Raw genomic sequence first — 16,859 nt, forward strand, 5'->3', positions numbered from 1 at the left:
GGTCTCTTTAATATCCGTTATCAATTTAATGTGCCACTGTAATGAGATTTTGCTTTTTCCATCTCCTCCGTAGAGCTGATTACTTAGTGTATGTGGTTAGTGTTTGTCTTTGGTTTTGTTTTTTTAAAGGAAACTACAAGTGAAGAAGCTGAACGTTTGCTTCATCTGAAGAGAATATTTCCCACGTCCTAGCGGGAAAAGGTGAAAAAGAGAACCAGAGGATGTTGGTAGTAGGTATCTACATGACAGGAAGCCATGACTAGCAGTGTGATTGTCAACAGGAAACAAAAAGTCACAGCCAACGTGACGCTGCCATATGATATAGTTTCAGTGTCGTATTGCCTGATGGACTTCGCAGCCTGGGGAGCAGCGTATGTCTACATGAGATATTCTCCTGTCCATTCGTCCGCTGGAGTTTGAATTATTCTGCATGTGGTTAGTTCCCTTTTCTGGAGTTGGCAAGCCCTTGGTTTTTTTTCTTGACACCTGCTACTGTAAAGATCTTCAGCAGCTATGGGGAGAACAGGGTGCGTGTGAGCAGCCTTCGCCGGCTGGCAGCTGAGTGCTCTTCAGACCCCAGGCAGCTTTGAAGTGTCTTGGCTGTTCAGTGCTCTGCAGATATGAACGCTGAGCTTTTCTGGCACGTTCTCACATTGGCCTGGTCGTTCTCACCATGCTAGTACATGGGAAAGAAGACTTCCTCTCAGATGTAGCTTACATCGTCCTGGAGCTGATCATCGCAGTGCTGGCCATCCTGGGGAACATCCTGGTCTGCTGGGCAGTCTATTTGAATAGCAACTTGCAGAACGTCACCAACTATTTTGTGGTGTCCCTGGCTGCTGCGGACATTGCCGTGGGCATGCTGGCAATCCCCTTTGCCATCACCATCAGCACTGGTTTCTGTGCCTTCTTCTATGGCTGCCTTTTCATTGCCTGCTTCGTCCTGGTCTTGACTCAGAGTTCGATCTTCAGCCTCCTTGCTATTGCCATTGACAGAATCATTGCGATCCGCATACCCCTCAGGTAAGCCCGGGGATGAGCTGGGGGGACGGAGTGGGGCGAGGGCAGTGAGGGATGAATATCAGTAAAAACAACAGATCTGGACATGAATTGAGGAAGGAAAAGTTAAATGAGGATCGGCACTTTTTCTCTTGTAATGTGAAAAAAACTTTTCAAGGTCTTGAAGGCTGCCTTGGCTGATGGATTTTATGGTTGCTTCTTTTTCCAATTCTTTTTTGTCCTCATGTGGTGTACACCCATGGCATCGCAGTGGCGCTGCCTCAGAGCTGCTGTTCCATATTTAGACGGACTCGTGCGGTAACCTCAATAACCTGCCCTCTGAGCTGCACCAACAGCACCAGAAGGATCACTGTGGGAAAGTGGAGCTAAAGCAATACATGGTGGAGGGCAGAAAGGGGGTGAGGCCAACTTGTCTCCTTTACGTGAGGAGAATGGGGGACTCTGCCTCCAGCTGTAGCAGCAGGCTTGTGGAGCGTGTGGATGGGGGTTTTCTCTTGGGAATCCATTAAATGTGAAGGGAGGAGAAGCAGCAGGCTATGAAGAAATGGGCCTTACGAAGATTTGGAGCAGCTTAGGCACTGCCTCTGCAAGCAAAACGTGTTTTAGGTCAAGGCAATGGCTTGTCCCAGCCCAGAACTGCAGATGGTTATTCTGTGGTCTCTACTCTGGAGTTTAAAGGAAGAAAAGAACGTTCCAGTATTAGAGCTTGAAAGCTGAATATGACTAGCTGCTACTTTGTGTGCAACCAGGGAGGCTGATGGGGAAGTTTTGCCGCACGCACAGGGGCTGCTACTCAGCTCAGTTTTCCAGAAGCACATTGTTGTGACGGGATATACCTGACTGTGGGTGCAGAGCAGCATTGTGTTTTGTGGGCTGGGTTTGAATGCTGTGTGACAATGCTTCCGAGCCATTCAATAGGCTCAAAAGATGTCAAGAAAGCCCCAAGAGAGGCTGGTGCAGGCAAAGTGTAGGAGTCTCCTTCCTTCCCGTCTTGTCCTTAGGAGGATGCAGCACACTCAGGAATGAAGAGATTTGCTTCCCGTCCTGAACAACAAATATGGCTGCAAAAATGGAACAACTTTTTGATTGTTGTGCTGTCAAGTTTGAGTTTTTGGACATCCTCACTCCTGTTGAGCTTCAATCACTTGTGCTGACCTCTGCAACTTTGCCTCTTGTGAATACTTTGGTCATCCAGCATTTATGTCGATTAACACAAACCTCCCATTCAAAAATAGAAAGCTTTCTTTTCCCTAGAGCTGCGGAGATTACCTTTCCATGTGGACCAGTGCAGCATAGTCTTTCCTGAAGCCTTGCCTCAGCAACCTTGTGCTGCTATATCATTACCGTTAATTGCTGGTTTCCAAACCTATAGCTGTGCCTCTACTTTTGATGTAGCTGTAAGAAATAACAATTCCGTTCCATTGCGGAGAAAACTCTATCGATATTAGTTACCTATAAACTGGACTGCCTCCACTTTTCTACAGTTCCACATATAGATGTTTTCAGTTTATAAACCAAAATAACAATAAATAGTACAAAGAAACATATGTAGAGTAGCCCTTGGGGGCTTGCCTCTGAAATGGTTTTGAGAAGGACTAATGTCTTTAACTCATCTCTCATGAGCTAAATCTGAAGACTTCTGCTGACGGTTTAAGCACTCTTATTGCTAGAGGATGACTTGCCAGGAAAAGGATTTTAAAAATCTGGATTTCTGCCCATTTTTGGGGGTATCATTGTAACTATATTATCTTGAAAATTTAATTTCCTGGAACAGCCAAGGTAGAGAGTCTTTTAGAAAAATCAGACTCCATCAGTGCTGGGCACTGTACCGGTTTCACTGTTTTGTTTTTGAAAAAACAGAGCACACCCTCTTCTGCCCCAGAAACAGGGGAGCTGATTGGATGCAGAAACCCACAGGTAGATCCATAGGTTCGTCCCCCTCCTTGTCCTCTACTGGTTTGTCCTTTTACAGTAGGAGCGAAGAACTTATAAATTGTGTTTCCCCTTAAGAATTAATGGCTGAATAAGCATTAGATTTATAGCCTCAGACATGCTGAGAAAGTGAAAGCTCATTAGCTGAAGAGGGAAATGTGATATGATTCAGACTGCTCATATCCTCATTTTTTTTTTCTTTTTCTAATATCTGGTTGTCTCAAAAAATGTGTCAAACCATTGGAAGGAAAGTTCTGCCACTAATGATGCACGTTTTCACCCCGTCCTTTAATGCCTGGGAAAGCCTCTTCTCTCCTCCTCAGAGGACAAGAAAGGTAACAGCAGGCATTCCTAATATTCATTAGATGAATGCTCTTAAAAAAATAATAAGTTGGACTTCCTTCACTCTAACAAAACCAAAAAGGGCCAAACCGATTTTTTTCTTCTTCTTTTTCTTTTTAACTGTTTCATATCTGATTTGTCCTAAGGAGGGCAACCTCACGTCTCAGTGGACATGTATGTGGATGTGTACTCCCACACAAATAAACTGTCAGTGTTAAGGAGGCAGAAGAGTTGGTTTTGGACACCTCAGTACATAATTAGAGTAACTTTTGGAATGATTTTTCTGTGGATAAAAGACCATCCCCCAAAAAATTGCAGTGAGGAAAGACACCTATAGGTGAAATTTAAAAATACATAAAAGCTAATTTGTGAACGTCTTACGGGTTCTACCTTTCAACCGATTAAAGCATTGTGTAGAATTAGATAAACTTTTGGAAAGTTTTCAAACACTTTGCTGAATTCTGCCGGGTTTTATACAAATGTAATGCTCTGCAAGTGGCAATAAAGTACTCCCAAGGCAGTGAGTCCGAGCCCTTGTTCGGTCTCGGGTAAAATCCAAACTGTGTCTCTAACATGGCAGGTACCTGCAAACCTGCGCTCGCTGATATAAAATCCCTGGGTGTTCTAAACAAAACTGGCTGCAAGTCTGAGCGCCAGGATGAAGTCACGAGCCAAGAACAATTGCCGCTTTCCAGGCTCTTTGGTGCCAGCAAATGCTCCGATGGCACAGTGCCCAGCCACGTGTTCTTGTGCAGGCATTTCTGGTAAAGATACTGCCGTGGTGAAGGACAGGTAGTTCCGATGCACGGGGAAGAGAGGAGACATTTTTCTTCCTGCAGGCAAACGGAAAAGTTTTCTGAGGTTCCTGCTCGCTCTGTGTGCTGGACTCAGGTATCCACCTGTGGCATAAATATTTACGCAGGTCATACAGTGCCAACTGCAGGAACTTGCTGAAGTGCAGACCTTTTCCTCTGGTGAAAGCTGGAGATGCCTAAGCTGCTGGGATGCTTCTCTGGGAAAGCATTACTGAGGTGCAGCTCCCTTATGTTTGGAACATAGGGACAGATTTATCCCGTGTGGTGGTGATTGAAACTGCAGCTCTGAGGTGGCATTGGGATGCTTTTCTGCCAGAGGCTAGGGGTGCTGGACATGAAGAACTGGCTTCTCAAAGTCCGGGGTAGGAAGAATAGGGGAGATGGACACAAACCCTGCATAAATTATAGGACATGGAAGGGACCTTTGTGCTGGGAACAGTCTGTTTCAGCAGTTGCTTTAATTCTCTAGGGTTGCCTTCTCAAATGCTCGTATATGAGCATCTGAGTCAGTGAATCAGGAATTGAATGTTTTATTGTCACTTTAAGCCGTATCCAGACTTATTTCTTTCCCCAGTCACCATAAACCTTTTGACTTTATGACAGTCATTTCCTACATGTGCTCATGTTTGTGTCAAATAGATTATGGGCAGATTCAACCTAATATGAAAGAAGAAGAATTCACTGCCTCCTTTGAGCAACCATGGGCACGGCATTGAAAGCAGTGGCAGTTGTCTATGGCTTCGTGGCTAGTGGAACTTGCTATTACCAAGGTTTTAGTCTGGAAGCTGATATTGTGCCATGAGCAAGAGAGTGGCGCCTGCCCACCAGTATTGCTTCTGCTTTTTAGAGCGCTGTGCCCACCTGTGGGATCCCACCCTAGCCGGTCTCTGTCACATAGACAAGCACTAGTATCAGTTAGCACCTGGTCATAGGGGAGAAAGTTTCTTGACTGACTTACTGGGAAAGGGTTGTTTCTGTGGTGCATGAGAGGTCTGGGTTTGGTTTCTTGCTCTGCCACAAGATTTCCTGGATGAACTGGGATTGTCAGTGTCTCGTGTTTCCAGATATAGGTATTAGGGATAGAATGTCCTCCTTTTGTCTTGTCCCCTATGACTGCAGCTGCCTGAGGTGTGGGCTGTTGAGGGATGCGTTCGGCAATTTTGTTCGGTGTTTTGTAGTGATTTGTTAAAAACTGTTGAGCACAGATGGAATCCAGATCAAAGCCCAGTGCCTTCAACACTGAGCACAGGCTTTCTGGTGTGATGCAGTAACAGCTGAAACGTGCTCTATGCATGGCAGAGCCATCTGGCCAAGATGTGCAGTGCTGTGACCAGAGCTGGGTTTGGAAGACAAGCAGCAGGCTGGTGGGATGCTTTGATGATGAGTTAGGCCAGCTACATATCGTGCAATACATGGAAAGATTTTAACTTCTACCTGAGGTATAAGAACCCTATGGTTCCTATATGAGCTCTGTCTTCCACACAGCTTCATACTTTATAAATCAGACTAGTGAGGTACTATACTTTCTGCAGGAATCCTTGTCTCGATGACACAGAGCTTAGGCCAAGGATCCAGAAGTGTCACATCCTCAGCCAAGCTACTTTAGGCAGCACAGATGAGTTGTGCATTCGCCAAGGGCAGCTGTTCTCCCGGAGTCCGTTTGCCAGCCTGACAGCTGGGAGAGCAGCAGGGCAGGTGACACTATTTTGGGGAAAACATCCACAATCTCCTCTGTTTGCAAAAGTGGGTTTTGTTTTCTGGAGAAGTATGGTGACCCTATCCCCACACCCAACTCCACCATGAGTGTCCCTGTGATTGGCACTAATCATAGAATCAGAATGGTTTGGCTTGGAAGGGACCTTAAAGATCATCCTGTTCCACCTCCCCTGCCCTGGGCAGGGACACCTCCCATTAGACCGGGTTGCTCAAAGCCCCAGCCAGCCTGGTCTTGAACACCCTGGGGATGGGGCAGACACAACATCTCTGGGCAACCTGGGCCAGTGCCTCACGACCCTCATAGTGAAAAATTTCTTCCTGATATCTAATCTAAATGTACCCTCTTCCAGTTTGAAGCCATTACCCCTCGTCCTAGTGTTCTTTGTGTCTGGAATTTCACGAGTAGAAGTTGTTTGTGTAGCAAGTCCAGTATTTCCAGAAAGCACGAGAACTACTTGTGCACTGGCAATCCAGTGCTGTCTGGACACATCAGACATGCTGCAAAGTCACCCGCCAAGTATGCAGAACGTGGGCTTGTAGGTGTGACCAGCTCCTTTCAGCAGGCTGTGTCTCCTGCATAGGTGCCAGCAACTCGCAGTATATGTGATGCTTCCTGGAAGCCCTGAGCTTACCATGTAGAGCTGTAAAGCACTGGGGATCCAGAGAGTCGCTTTGGCCTGGCTGCTGTGAGCCTAGAGAGATGCCTAGACAGGTGCACAAACTCTTCATTGCTGGCCTGGTGACACCTCTAAGTGGACAAAAGGAATGAGTCCAGGAAAGTCCAACTGGACAATACCCCTACCTCAGCCAAGTCAGCCAGAGGTGTCTCACGTGAGTCCTAGAAATCAGGTTCTCCCAAGTGAATGGACACTTCTCAGTGGGTACCTGGCCAACGTAGTGCCACACACTATGTGACAGGATGCTCTTAGCTTTCTCCCTTAACCCTTGGAGATACTGAGCAAGGCGTTACGGAAATGCACTCACTGATACGTTGGTAATTGCCACTGCCAAATACACTGTGGCTGGAAAGCGGGTGGCTGCTTGGGTTAAGTGCTGTTCCTAAGCCTTGTAAACTTTGTTGTGTGGGAATCCCCAGAGGGTAAGAGGGAGGGAGAACCGGGGGGGGTTTGCCTGGAGCAGTAATGAATATATTTTTAGTGGAAGGGAAGGGACATCTCTAGTCGTGGGATAACAGCTGCACAATTTCAAAATTCCTCTGACAAGATGTAGCCGATTCCAGGGCTGCAGGGTTTTGAGGGTTTTTTTTTTCTTTTTGTTTTTCCAAGCTTCAAGTGCCTTCAGCCAATCTCTTGCTCCCTGAAGTGTACTTTTCAAAGGACAGATGCTGTTTTGCTGTGTTGATGAGGTCTGAAAGTCAGCAGCTCCCTGCTACCAACCATGCTGTGCCCTCAGCATCCCCTAAGCATTGAGCAGGATCCACTACTTGTTGGAGAAACCGTTTTATCTCTTGGAATCAGCTGAATCTCTCCCTCATTTCTGGAAGGAGGATTTCAGTGTATTTTGTGTACTGGGAATTGCGTGGTTGGCTCCCTCACCCACTCCCTCTCTTTTGATTTTGAAATGCAACTGAGGAAGAGAGACTCAAGCCTGATGGGTCTTGCGTGGAGCCAGTTTTTTTCCAAGGCCCATCAGCAGGGATTTAAAGCATGTGCAGGATCTCCATTCTGTGCCGTGCCTGGCAAAAGCAGCCTCTCTCATCCCATGTCTTGAACTTGCACTGGGATAGGAGCATGAACCTGTGGGAGTGACTATTTTATTGAGAGATGGAAAGATTTCTATGGCGTGTTGGATTATTTTTTTTAAATGTTTGTTTGCTGAGAGAATTCTGGGGACAGAGGGAGAAGGAGCATTGGGTAAACACTGGGAGCCCAGCACTACCGTTGTCCGATCACAGACACATGGGGTCAAGCACAGTGTGGGACCCACGCTGGACAATGTGGGAATCCGGCCATCTACTTTCCATGCTAAGCATTACCAAGGGAAGGAAATTGCATTGAAATGTTAAACTGTTGCCCTGATTTACATTTTCAGAGAGAAGAACTGGTGGAGTCAGCTCAGGACTCACAGTAACCTGCAAGGCCTTGGGAACTGGCTGATATTTCAAACAAACCAGTGTCCCTGCCTGCGCTGTCAGATTCTTGCCATGTTGCTTGCTGTCTCGTTCAACAGATCTTGGAGAATTTACTGCTAAGAGCAGTGGCCTCAGCCGGGCATATCAATACCTCCACCACTGAAGTCCCTTTTGGTGTGTGCGGTGCAGCCCACAGCACACCTGTAGCCAGAGCACCGTCAGCTTAATTCTTCCTTCCTGAGGAAGACGTGGGGTCAGCTTAGCTGGGCTGGTGAGGAAAACAGCTGATTTATCTCAGTTATTTAAGGAAGGTCGGTGGTGCTTGCCTTCCTGGAAGTGCCGTTGTGGAGCAGAGTGAGGTGCTGTGCAAGGCGATGCCAGCCTGGCTTCTGCACTTGGGTCAGCAGAGTTTCCCAGGAGCACACCTGAACGTGGGCAGGGGGGCGATAGCACGGTGCCTCCGAGTTCTTTTGTGCTATTTGGCTTACAGGTTTACTGCAAGACAGACCTAGCAATTCCATGCTACAAGGCTGCTCCTTTGCTGCAAAGGAGGAACTACCTCAGCCTTCAGCAAGAGAGCCACGGTGGGCTTCATTACCAAGGGTCAGAGCCGTGCTGTTGATTATCCAGGCTGCAAGATCTATGTGCATGACAAAATGGGCTGGCGGAGTGAAGGAACACAGATGAAAACTGTATTAATTTCCCTGCTTTTCTGTCTGTCACCTGTTCACTGCCTAAAGGAAAGGGGAGGGAAATAGGTGGCATACATTGTCACCATGGAGTCCTTGCCGTGCTGCGTGGGTTCTGCATGGCAGTTGAAAGGCTCATCTGAAGAAGCAGGTGTCTTTCTTGCTGTCTTCTCAGACATTGGGAAGTTGCTTGGGTGTGAGGGGCTTGTTGAATGATACTGATGTAATTCCCGTTTCCTCTGCTTTGTAGGTACAATGGCCTGGTGACTGGCTCTCGAGCTAAAGGTATCATTGCCATCTGCTGGGTATTATCTTTCATCATCGGCTTGACACCAATGCTAGGGTGGCACAATCGCTCCCAGATCGAAGAGCTGGGTTCCAATAAGTCCTCTCCCATCAACTGCAGCAACAGTATGGTCGCATGTCTCTTTGAGGCTGTGGTCACCATGGAGTACATGGTCTACTACAACTTCTTTGCCTGTGTGCTTTTGCCCCTCCTCCTCATGTTTGGTATCTACTTGAAAATCTTCATGGCAGCCCGGCGACAGCTGAAGCAGATGGAGAACAAGATGGTACACGGGGAACGTTCTCGCTCCACTTTGCAGAAGGAAGTCCATGCAGCTAAGTCTTTAGCCATCATTGTCGGGTTGTTTGCAGTCTGCTGGCTTCCACTACATATTATTAACTGCTTTACCCTTTTTTGCCCAAATTGTGCCCATGCTCCCCTCTGGCTGATGTATCTGGCTATTATCCTGTCTCATGCCAACTCGGTTGTAAACCCTCTAATTTATGCCTACCGAATCAGGGAGTTCCGATACACCTTCCGTAAAATCATCAGCCAGCATATCCTGGGCCGGAAGGAGCCGTTCAAAGCAGGAACAGCCAGCTCTAGGACTTCCATGCATGGTGGGGACGCAGAGAACGCCAGCATACGGATCAGTGAGTATGCGTTAGAGGTATACACCAATGGAGAGATTCACAGGGATCCTGAAAAGCAGGACTTAAACAAATGTAAAGCTGGCTTGGAATGGCACCAGAATGGAAATGCTCTGGACGTGGAGACAAATGGGCATCTCCCACATTCCTGCAAAAATGGGATTCTCTCAGATGCATGTATGAACAGGGAGCTTCACAGTGAAGAGCTAATTGATGCCCAGGTGTCCTACTCAGATCTGGAAAGAGCAGCCTTCGCAGCAGCGGATGTTTCCTGATGAGACTGTCAAAGTCTTCCTGGTAGAATTATTTTTTTTTGATTGGTGACCTCTGCCATGGCAGAAAGGGAGGTTGGGGGGCGGGGGGAGACGTGTGTATTCAGATCGCTGTGGAGAAAGGGGTCCCTACCCAGGACTGTTGGGATGATCCTAAATACTAGACTGGAGAAAAGCCAAGAGACCATTGAAACGGACTAAGGAAGGAGGGACACGTTGCCCATCAATGACCTGTCACCAGGAGCAGTGCCAAGGTCAAAGACGTCATTCCAAGTTCAGCACTGGGAGACTCTGCTGATGCAGGGCATATCATGACATAATGCTATACTGTGTATCTGTGGTCGTATGTCAGTTTTGCTCTTTACCAACAGAAATAAAAGCATGGCTGGAAGTACTCACTGAATTGCAAAGAGCAACAGGGAAGGGGCCTTTTAGTACTTTTCGCCCTGCAACAAACAAAAGGGGGAGAGCAACATCTATTGGTCAGGAAGGATGCCAGCAGCTGCTTGGAGAGGGAAGGAATTTATGTGATGGGAACTTTGGATACCTTCAACCATGGCATTTGGTCTTTCAGTTCATGTTTTTGAAGCTTATACTGCAACAGGTTGCTCGAATGTTTGGGTTTTTTTCTTGTCTTGATAAGATTACTTTATGTTAAGTTATAAAAAATGGGCAAAACCTCATATCCATTCCCTGAGCGCTCAATGTTCCAGATGCACAAGGCAAATATAACCTCATAGCTCTCCACTTTGTCTAACAAATAATGAAAACGGCGTCTGTAATATGGATTTCCCTTAGTAGAAGGGCTGTTAGCAGGACTTGGTGCTGCAGAGAGTACACAAGCAGGCCGGGCTGTGGTCTGTGTCTCCAGGGTGGTTGTGCCCCGAGATGTTGTGAAGAGCTGTCTGTAGGCTGGTGGGCACTGTCTGCTTTTTCCCCTGTCTCTGTGCTTGTCCTCCTGAGCTCCTAGAATGCAAATTCTTTCCATGGCCCCAAACATGTGTGAGGGGAACTAATTTTCCACGGTTGTTTTCCACGGTTGTTTTCCACGGTTGTTTTCATCCTCGCTCAAAAGGCTGTGGGATTTTTTTTCTTCTTTATTGGAGTAAGGAGGAACACACGCACGTACCTAACACTTGTTTTTGGAATTCCAGTGAGCTCTATTTAAGCACCTTTTCTCCTGTGGTTTCAGTTTTTTCCTGATGTGCTTTACTGTGAAGCCCGATGTGTCCCTGTGGTGCAGAGGCCAACAGAGCTGGGCCTGTCTGGTTAGAAGATGCTCCTGCTCTGAGAAGCGGAAAGGCGTCAGTAGTAGTGGAAACCAACTTAGAAGCTGCAGTGGTTGTCTGTATAAGAGAAAAGGCAAATCTGTGCTGCAGCAAGGGTGTGCACTGATATGGCTTGTTGTAGAGGTGTTCCACAGCAGTTTGATAATTTTCTGTATCCCTTATGAAGCCTGGTAGCTCAAGCACAGCAGAATGCCACATCAGCTTGAATTCTACCTAAAGGTTGTCTGGTTTTTGTGTTCCAGACAAATAATCCATGTCCAATACCATCAACCTTCTGGAGAAACAGGCAGTAATGGTCCTACTGGAAAACTAGGAGTCTGGTAATTCCAGGGAGCTGAAGCTTAAAACACCAGAAATATCATCCCCCAAAACTGACTCCTCCTCATGTCTGTCCATTAACATTTCAGAAGCCAAATAATCCCATTTTCACAGAGGAAAGGGGAACTGGATTTTGATATTTGAGGAAAAGCAGGTTGGGTTTGTGTGTTCTTATTCGATGTTTATTTTAAATATTGTGAACTATTAAAATGAAAAGTCAGTTTTATTTGAGGAGAATCTTTGCCAGTCTCCCTACATGAAGGTGGGGAGTAGTTTATAATACTGAACGTGTTCAAGTATGTAAGTACTCCAGGCTAGCACAAAGCTTACTGTGAGACGGATAAAAAGATGTAGTTGCCACCACGATCCTTAGCAGAAAGACAGGCAAGTTTGTAGAACAATAGACTTCACAGTTTAATTGAATCGCTCCTTTCTTGGCACAGCTCTTCCACGTAGTCTAACGTCAGAGGAGTGGATTATCACTCCAGCACCATTAACAAACGCTAAGCCATTTCCCCGTGACAGACGTCATAGGTAATTCCTCTGTAGGGTGATTTGGGATCTTGTTACTCTTGTTCTTTCTTGATGGAATATTTCTGTAGGTTATTTGTGGGATGGCTCCTCTGACCTCCTGTAACAGTGGCAGAGGAACTCAGTCAGGAAAATGGGGGTCTGATCTCTTCAGGCCTCAGTTGGGAGCCGAAATGTTTCTAAGAATAACACAAGATTACATCCGGTATTCATGTCAATAACAATTAGGTCCACAAAGAAGCAGAGCAGGGAAGGAAGTGTGGGAAAATACCAGCATCGCTCATGTGCTGGAGAACACGCGAGTGCAGAAGTGCCTCCTATTGAGCTTTAGTTGCCATTGTAAATGGATGTTTTATGCCACATTGCATCAGACTTTCAACAGCTGATGTTGGTTGGTTGCTTTCTATTGTTTCCTGAGCTTCTTCACACTCAATTATGGCAGCTTCTTGCTTGGTTGCCGCAAGAATCAAGTTGATCTATGTTGATGCGATAAATTTAGGATTGTCCCTCTGGAAAACCTTCCTGCCCAACCAGATTGCCACGCGAGCTTACTGAGTTTCCAGATGTCTTGATATTAGCATTTCTGTTGCTGTTTGAGATGCCCCCCAAGTGTGTCCAGTCCCTTTCAATATTAGTGATCCAGATTTGAAATGAAAAGGGTGTGTGAAGGGGCCAGGGAATGTGTGCAGGAGGAAGTGCAATGGGGGTAAGGACGCAGCGTGTTTTATATAGAATTGGAAGTTTGTAGTCACAGGAAGGAAGGGATGGCAATTGCACCACATGCTGTGTGCCTTCTGGCAGACATATGTCTGAGGTGGACCTTCAGAAGATGTTTCTGAAGCAGTTGTTGTGGCCAGCATGAGCCTTTTGAACAGCATTTTGAGCTTCTTATTTCTTGTTCCCTAAGGATTGGGATTTCAAGGCTTTCTTTTTCTCTCTTTTCTCTCTTTTCTCTCTTTTCTCTCTTTTCTCTCTTTTCTCTCTTTTCTCTCTTTTCTCTCTTTTCTCTCTTTTCTCTCTTTTCTCTCTTTTCTCTCTTTTCTCTCTTTTCTCTCTTTTCTCTCTTTTCTCTCTTTTCTCTCTTTTCTCTCTTTTCTCTCCATATAAAAGAAGGATTCAGAGGATCCCATCAACGAAGTGTGCTCTTTCCTTCTCCTGGCAGCACACTCTGCCCTTGAGAAAAGTATCTCTCTTCCAGATTGCACAGGGCAGGGATCATTAGAAAAGTGAAAGCTGACTAATTTTTTTTCTTATACTCCCCTCTCATATCCCTATTTTCCTTCCAGCTGGAGAATGTTTAGTGATGAAATATAGCTGTTCTGGATAAACAAAGGTGGTACCAAGACAAAGGGAAGAATGAGGTGACCATCAAGACAGGCTGGAGAAGACCTCTTTGGGAATCCGAGGTGCAGTGGGTCCAGAGAGTAAGAGCTGGGGTAAGAAGAGACTAATTTCATTGAACTGGAACATCTTACTAAAAATGGCTCAAGACCCAGAGAGAGATGTAGTCCCTCGTTTGGTGTGAGGGCATTCCGTGAATTTCACCATTCCCTGGAGACTCTTAGGCTCCAGGGTTTATTTGCTTTATGGGGTTTTGGAGAAAGTAAAGTTTGAGTTGCCAGGAGTAACTTTATCAAGAGTTCTTCTTGGGGCTGTCTCCTCAATAGGGCACTGCTTTTGGTGTGTGCAAGTGAATGCACTTACAGCATTGTCCTGCAGAGTTTCTTTTGGATCAGTAATATTTCAAAGCCAAGCTTGAACTGCAGCTCTTGAACACAGAAGCCATTTGGCATGGTGGGATAGTTGGTTTTACTGTAGACAGAAAAGGCTTGCCACTGATCTCAGTTGGTGCCAGGAAGCTTATTGTGCAGGTGGACTTGGGAGTTACATGGAGTAGTCTGAATCTTTGATCGCTCTTTGAAAAGAGGCTCCAGGGGATGCTGGTGGATATAGAAAAGTCTCTAAGGTGTGGGAGTAGGCTGGAGGGTTGGGGTTAGGTGGGAAATCTTGGTGGTGATGGAAGATTTGTAGGGTAGGTGTTTGGGAGGATTTCAGGGAAGCAGGAATATGGTGGGGATTGCGCAGATGGTGCTGGCATGAGACCAAGGTGTGACTTGCTGAGGAAGGACTCTGGAAAGGATGTCCAGTCTTACAGCTCTGCTGGGGTCGCTGCAGAAGGTCAGCCTTGCCTGATGTGTGCGGAGGGTTGACCTCATAAGGTCTGTATGTGACTGAGGTAGAGATGGTTCTTATGGATTGTCTCCTTTTCAGATGCATTGTCTCATTTCATGAGCGTGTCCAGGTGTAACAAAAGCCCTTCTGCTTCATGAACGTGAGCCCTACCCAATAACAAATCAATCCAGCCATGTTCTTTGGGAAGGACGAGCATGCTGTAACAGAGCTGACATGCATTAAAACTGTAGAATACTCTCTGGCAATGTTTGCTGAGTTTAGCTGCCTAATAGTTCTCTCCCAATTTGTTTTGGGCATCAAACTGCACTGAGTCATACAACAGAGTTTTTTCTTTCTAGCCCTGAGTTTTGGCCTTCTTTACAGTAAAACACATCAAGAGTAACTAAAATCACACCAGCTCCTCGTTTGCGTGAGAGGTGGCTAACCCTGACAGACTGAGAATCCCCAAACTGGGGCAATGTTGTGTGTAACACCCTGTCTTATTTGTCTGCTGGGACTGTTCACACAAGGATGTGTTGAAATCAAGACTGGAACTGTTGATCTGAGAACGTCCTTTGCTTCCCCAACTCTGTCTCAGGAGCTGGTGTTCCTGCCCCCTGTCCTGTGGAGCGGTTGTCTCTGTGGTCTGCCAGCCAAGACACTATGAACGCCCTGCTGCACACGCTGTCACTATAAAACAATTACTCTTTTAATTTAAGTGTTTTATGAATATAGTTGTTGTTTTCCCTCTGTTTGTCAGTTACCAGTGGGAGGGGAGGGAAGGGGGTGGGAGAATCTGTGCATGCAAATGTATTTAAAGTGCGTTGACCAAAGTTGTTGTTTTTTTTTCTTTTGAATCTGTGAAGTTTTCATATCTGTGAAGTCATCAGACTGCTGGGCAGTGAGGAGCCGCTGGTGCTGCTGAGTCTGTCTTGGTTACATTTCTTAATAAGCATTAAAATAATAAAATATATTTGTAAAAGAGAGTGTGAGTGCCTTTGTCGCAGGAAGTTCCAGCTGGCTGGCCCTTTCTTGTGCAAGTGTTTTCTTGTTATTTTATTAGCTTTTTCCGTGGACTAATCCTTCCAGAGAGCTCTCTCCCTGGCGCTGCCTTTTCTTTCGCAGAAGGTATTAGCAAGGAGCAAGGTGACAGACCCAGATGCCCAAGACTAGAAGACCCCTCACATCTCTGACTTCCCATCTGTTGTCTTGGCAATAAGAGAAAATGTTTATAGCTGCGTACTGAACACAAGGTAGAGCACTGTATTCCCCCAAACCACCACGGGGTCAGAAACGGTGTGTTACATAGCAGGACCAGAAGGGTCCATACCTGGACCGTGAAATAACTTGTAGCTGTGACTGGAGCATCCCAGCCTGCTGGCTGTCCTTCCACGTGGCCCTGGGGGTGCGCCTCAGACCTCCCTGTAAGACCACGGCAACTTCAGACCTCTGTCCTGTTCTGCCAACGCCTCTCAGGCTGAGCTAGCCCCAGCCTGATGCAATCAAATTAGTCTGGAGATCGAGGCAGTGAATCTAGATGCTACTGTGATGTCTCTCAGGCCAATTCTGAGCAATGCTGACAGGATGAAGCAGGAATAATCTCCAGCTTTTTCCAGCTGCAGCTACTAAATGTGTGTGTGAGGAGTTTAGCGAAAATCTGTACAATCCAGGAGCATTTGGAATTGGGAAGTGACGAAATGCAAGTTCACCAGATAACCATCAGGTACAGTTCATTCCCCCTTTGGGTTCACTTTGCAGCTGGGCTGGAGGGCTCCCTGGAGGCCCCACTTTGTGGAGAGGTACCGGCACCCTGGTGCTCGGTGGCCAGCTGTGCCCGAGCTGTTCAACCAACTGTGTAATTGAAAAGCTTTCTGATTTTTCCCTCCTTTCACAAACACTGTGCATTTTGTTCTGCAGCATCAAAGGCCAGGAGCTCGGAGGAACAATGGGCGCCTGCAGGAGCCCAGGGAAACAATGGCCGTACCTGGCCCTGGGAAGAAAGCGAGTACTTGAAAGAACAGAGAGAGCTCCCAGTTTAACAACACAATTGGCCTGATCTGGAAATCTCTGCTCAGAGATCCGCACCTTGGCTTAGTCACCCAGAGGAACTAGACTTTGCAGGGCTTTTGCTGTAGACTAAGAGCTGTCTGAGGATAATATAGCTCAATAATGTAACGTTCACTGCAGCGCTGGGGAACTGATGACATTTCTGGTGAAGTAGGATGGGCCCATGGAGGATGGTGTTTTCCCTACTAATGGGTGGATAATGTTTTTGGCTAAAAAGCTTTTCACAGTATTTAAAGCAGCAGGATCATCCTTGTCACTTCTGCCCCCAAACAGGAAGCATTTGCTGCTAAGAATAGTACATACAAGTGCCTGCTGTGCTCTGGACCATCATCTGTTTCAAGAAGTTTCAGGGACTTAAAAGCTCTGAGGCCCTGTGGACCTCGCAATTTACTTTCACAGGAAAGATTTCCACTGTCTTGCATTTGACCGAAGTGAGCAAGTGAGGAGTGGGATTCCCCGTGTGTCCATTCATGGGAGGGAGAGAGACTTCTGCCAGCTCAGGGTGATCCCGGGAGGAATCCACCTCTCTGATCCGGAAAACGAGCACCTGAAGTTAGATGATGCGACTCACTGCAGGTTGGAGTCTCGCTGAATAGTAAGTGGAGCTATTTTCCTCCCTGACTTCCCAATCGCCTCTTCAGTGTCCTTCAGTGAGATAAAAGGGGGAC

At 46.6% G+C, this 16,859-nt stretch overlaps 1 protein-coding gene across 3 annotated transcripts in view; it reads left to right on the forward strand.

Annotated features, from left to right (window-relative positions):
- ADORA2A (adenosine A2a receptor) overlaps positions 1–15,270 on the forward strand; it is a 31,553-nt gene extending 16,283 nt beyond the window's left edge. For all 3 annotated transcript variants that reach the window (XM_074606603.1, XM_074606602.1, XM_074606604.1), the window contains exons 2-3: positions 130–1,023; positions 8,857–15,270. In XM_074606603.1, the coding sequence (XP_074462704.1) occupies positions 674–1,023; positions 8,857–9,817 (1,311 nt within the window). In that variant the 5' untranslated portion in view covers positions 130–673 and the 3' untranslated portion in view covers positions 9,818–15,270. The remainder of the gene's footprint in view (positions 1–129; positions 1,024–8,856) is intronic.
- Positions 15,271–16,859: the final 1,589 nt, after the last annotated feature.

This window comes from Larus michahellis, chromosome 13 (assembly GCF_964199755.1).
Source record: "Larus michahellis chromosome 13, bLarMic1.1, whole genome shotgun sequence".
Taxonomy (NCBI): domain Eukaryota; kingdom Metazoa; phylum Chordata; class Aves; order Charadriiformes; family Laridae; genus Larus; species Larus michahellis.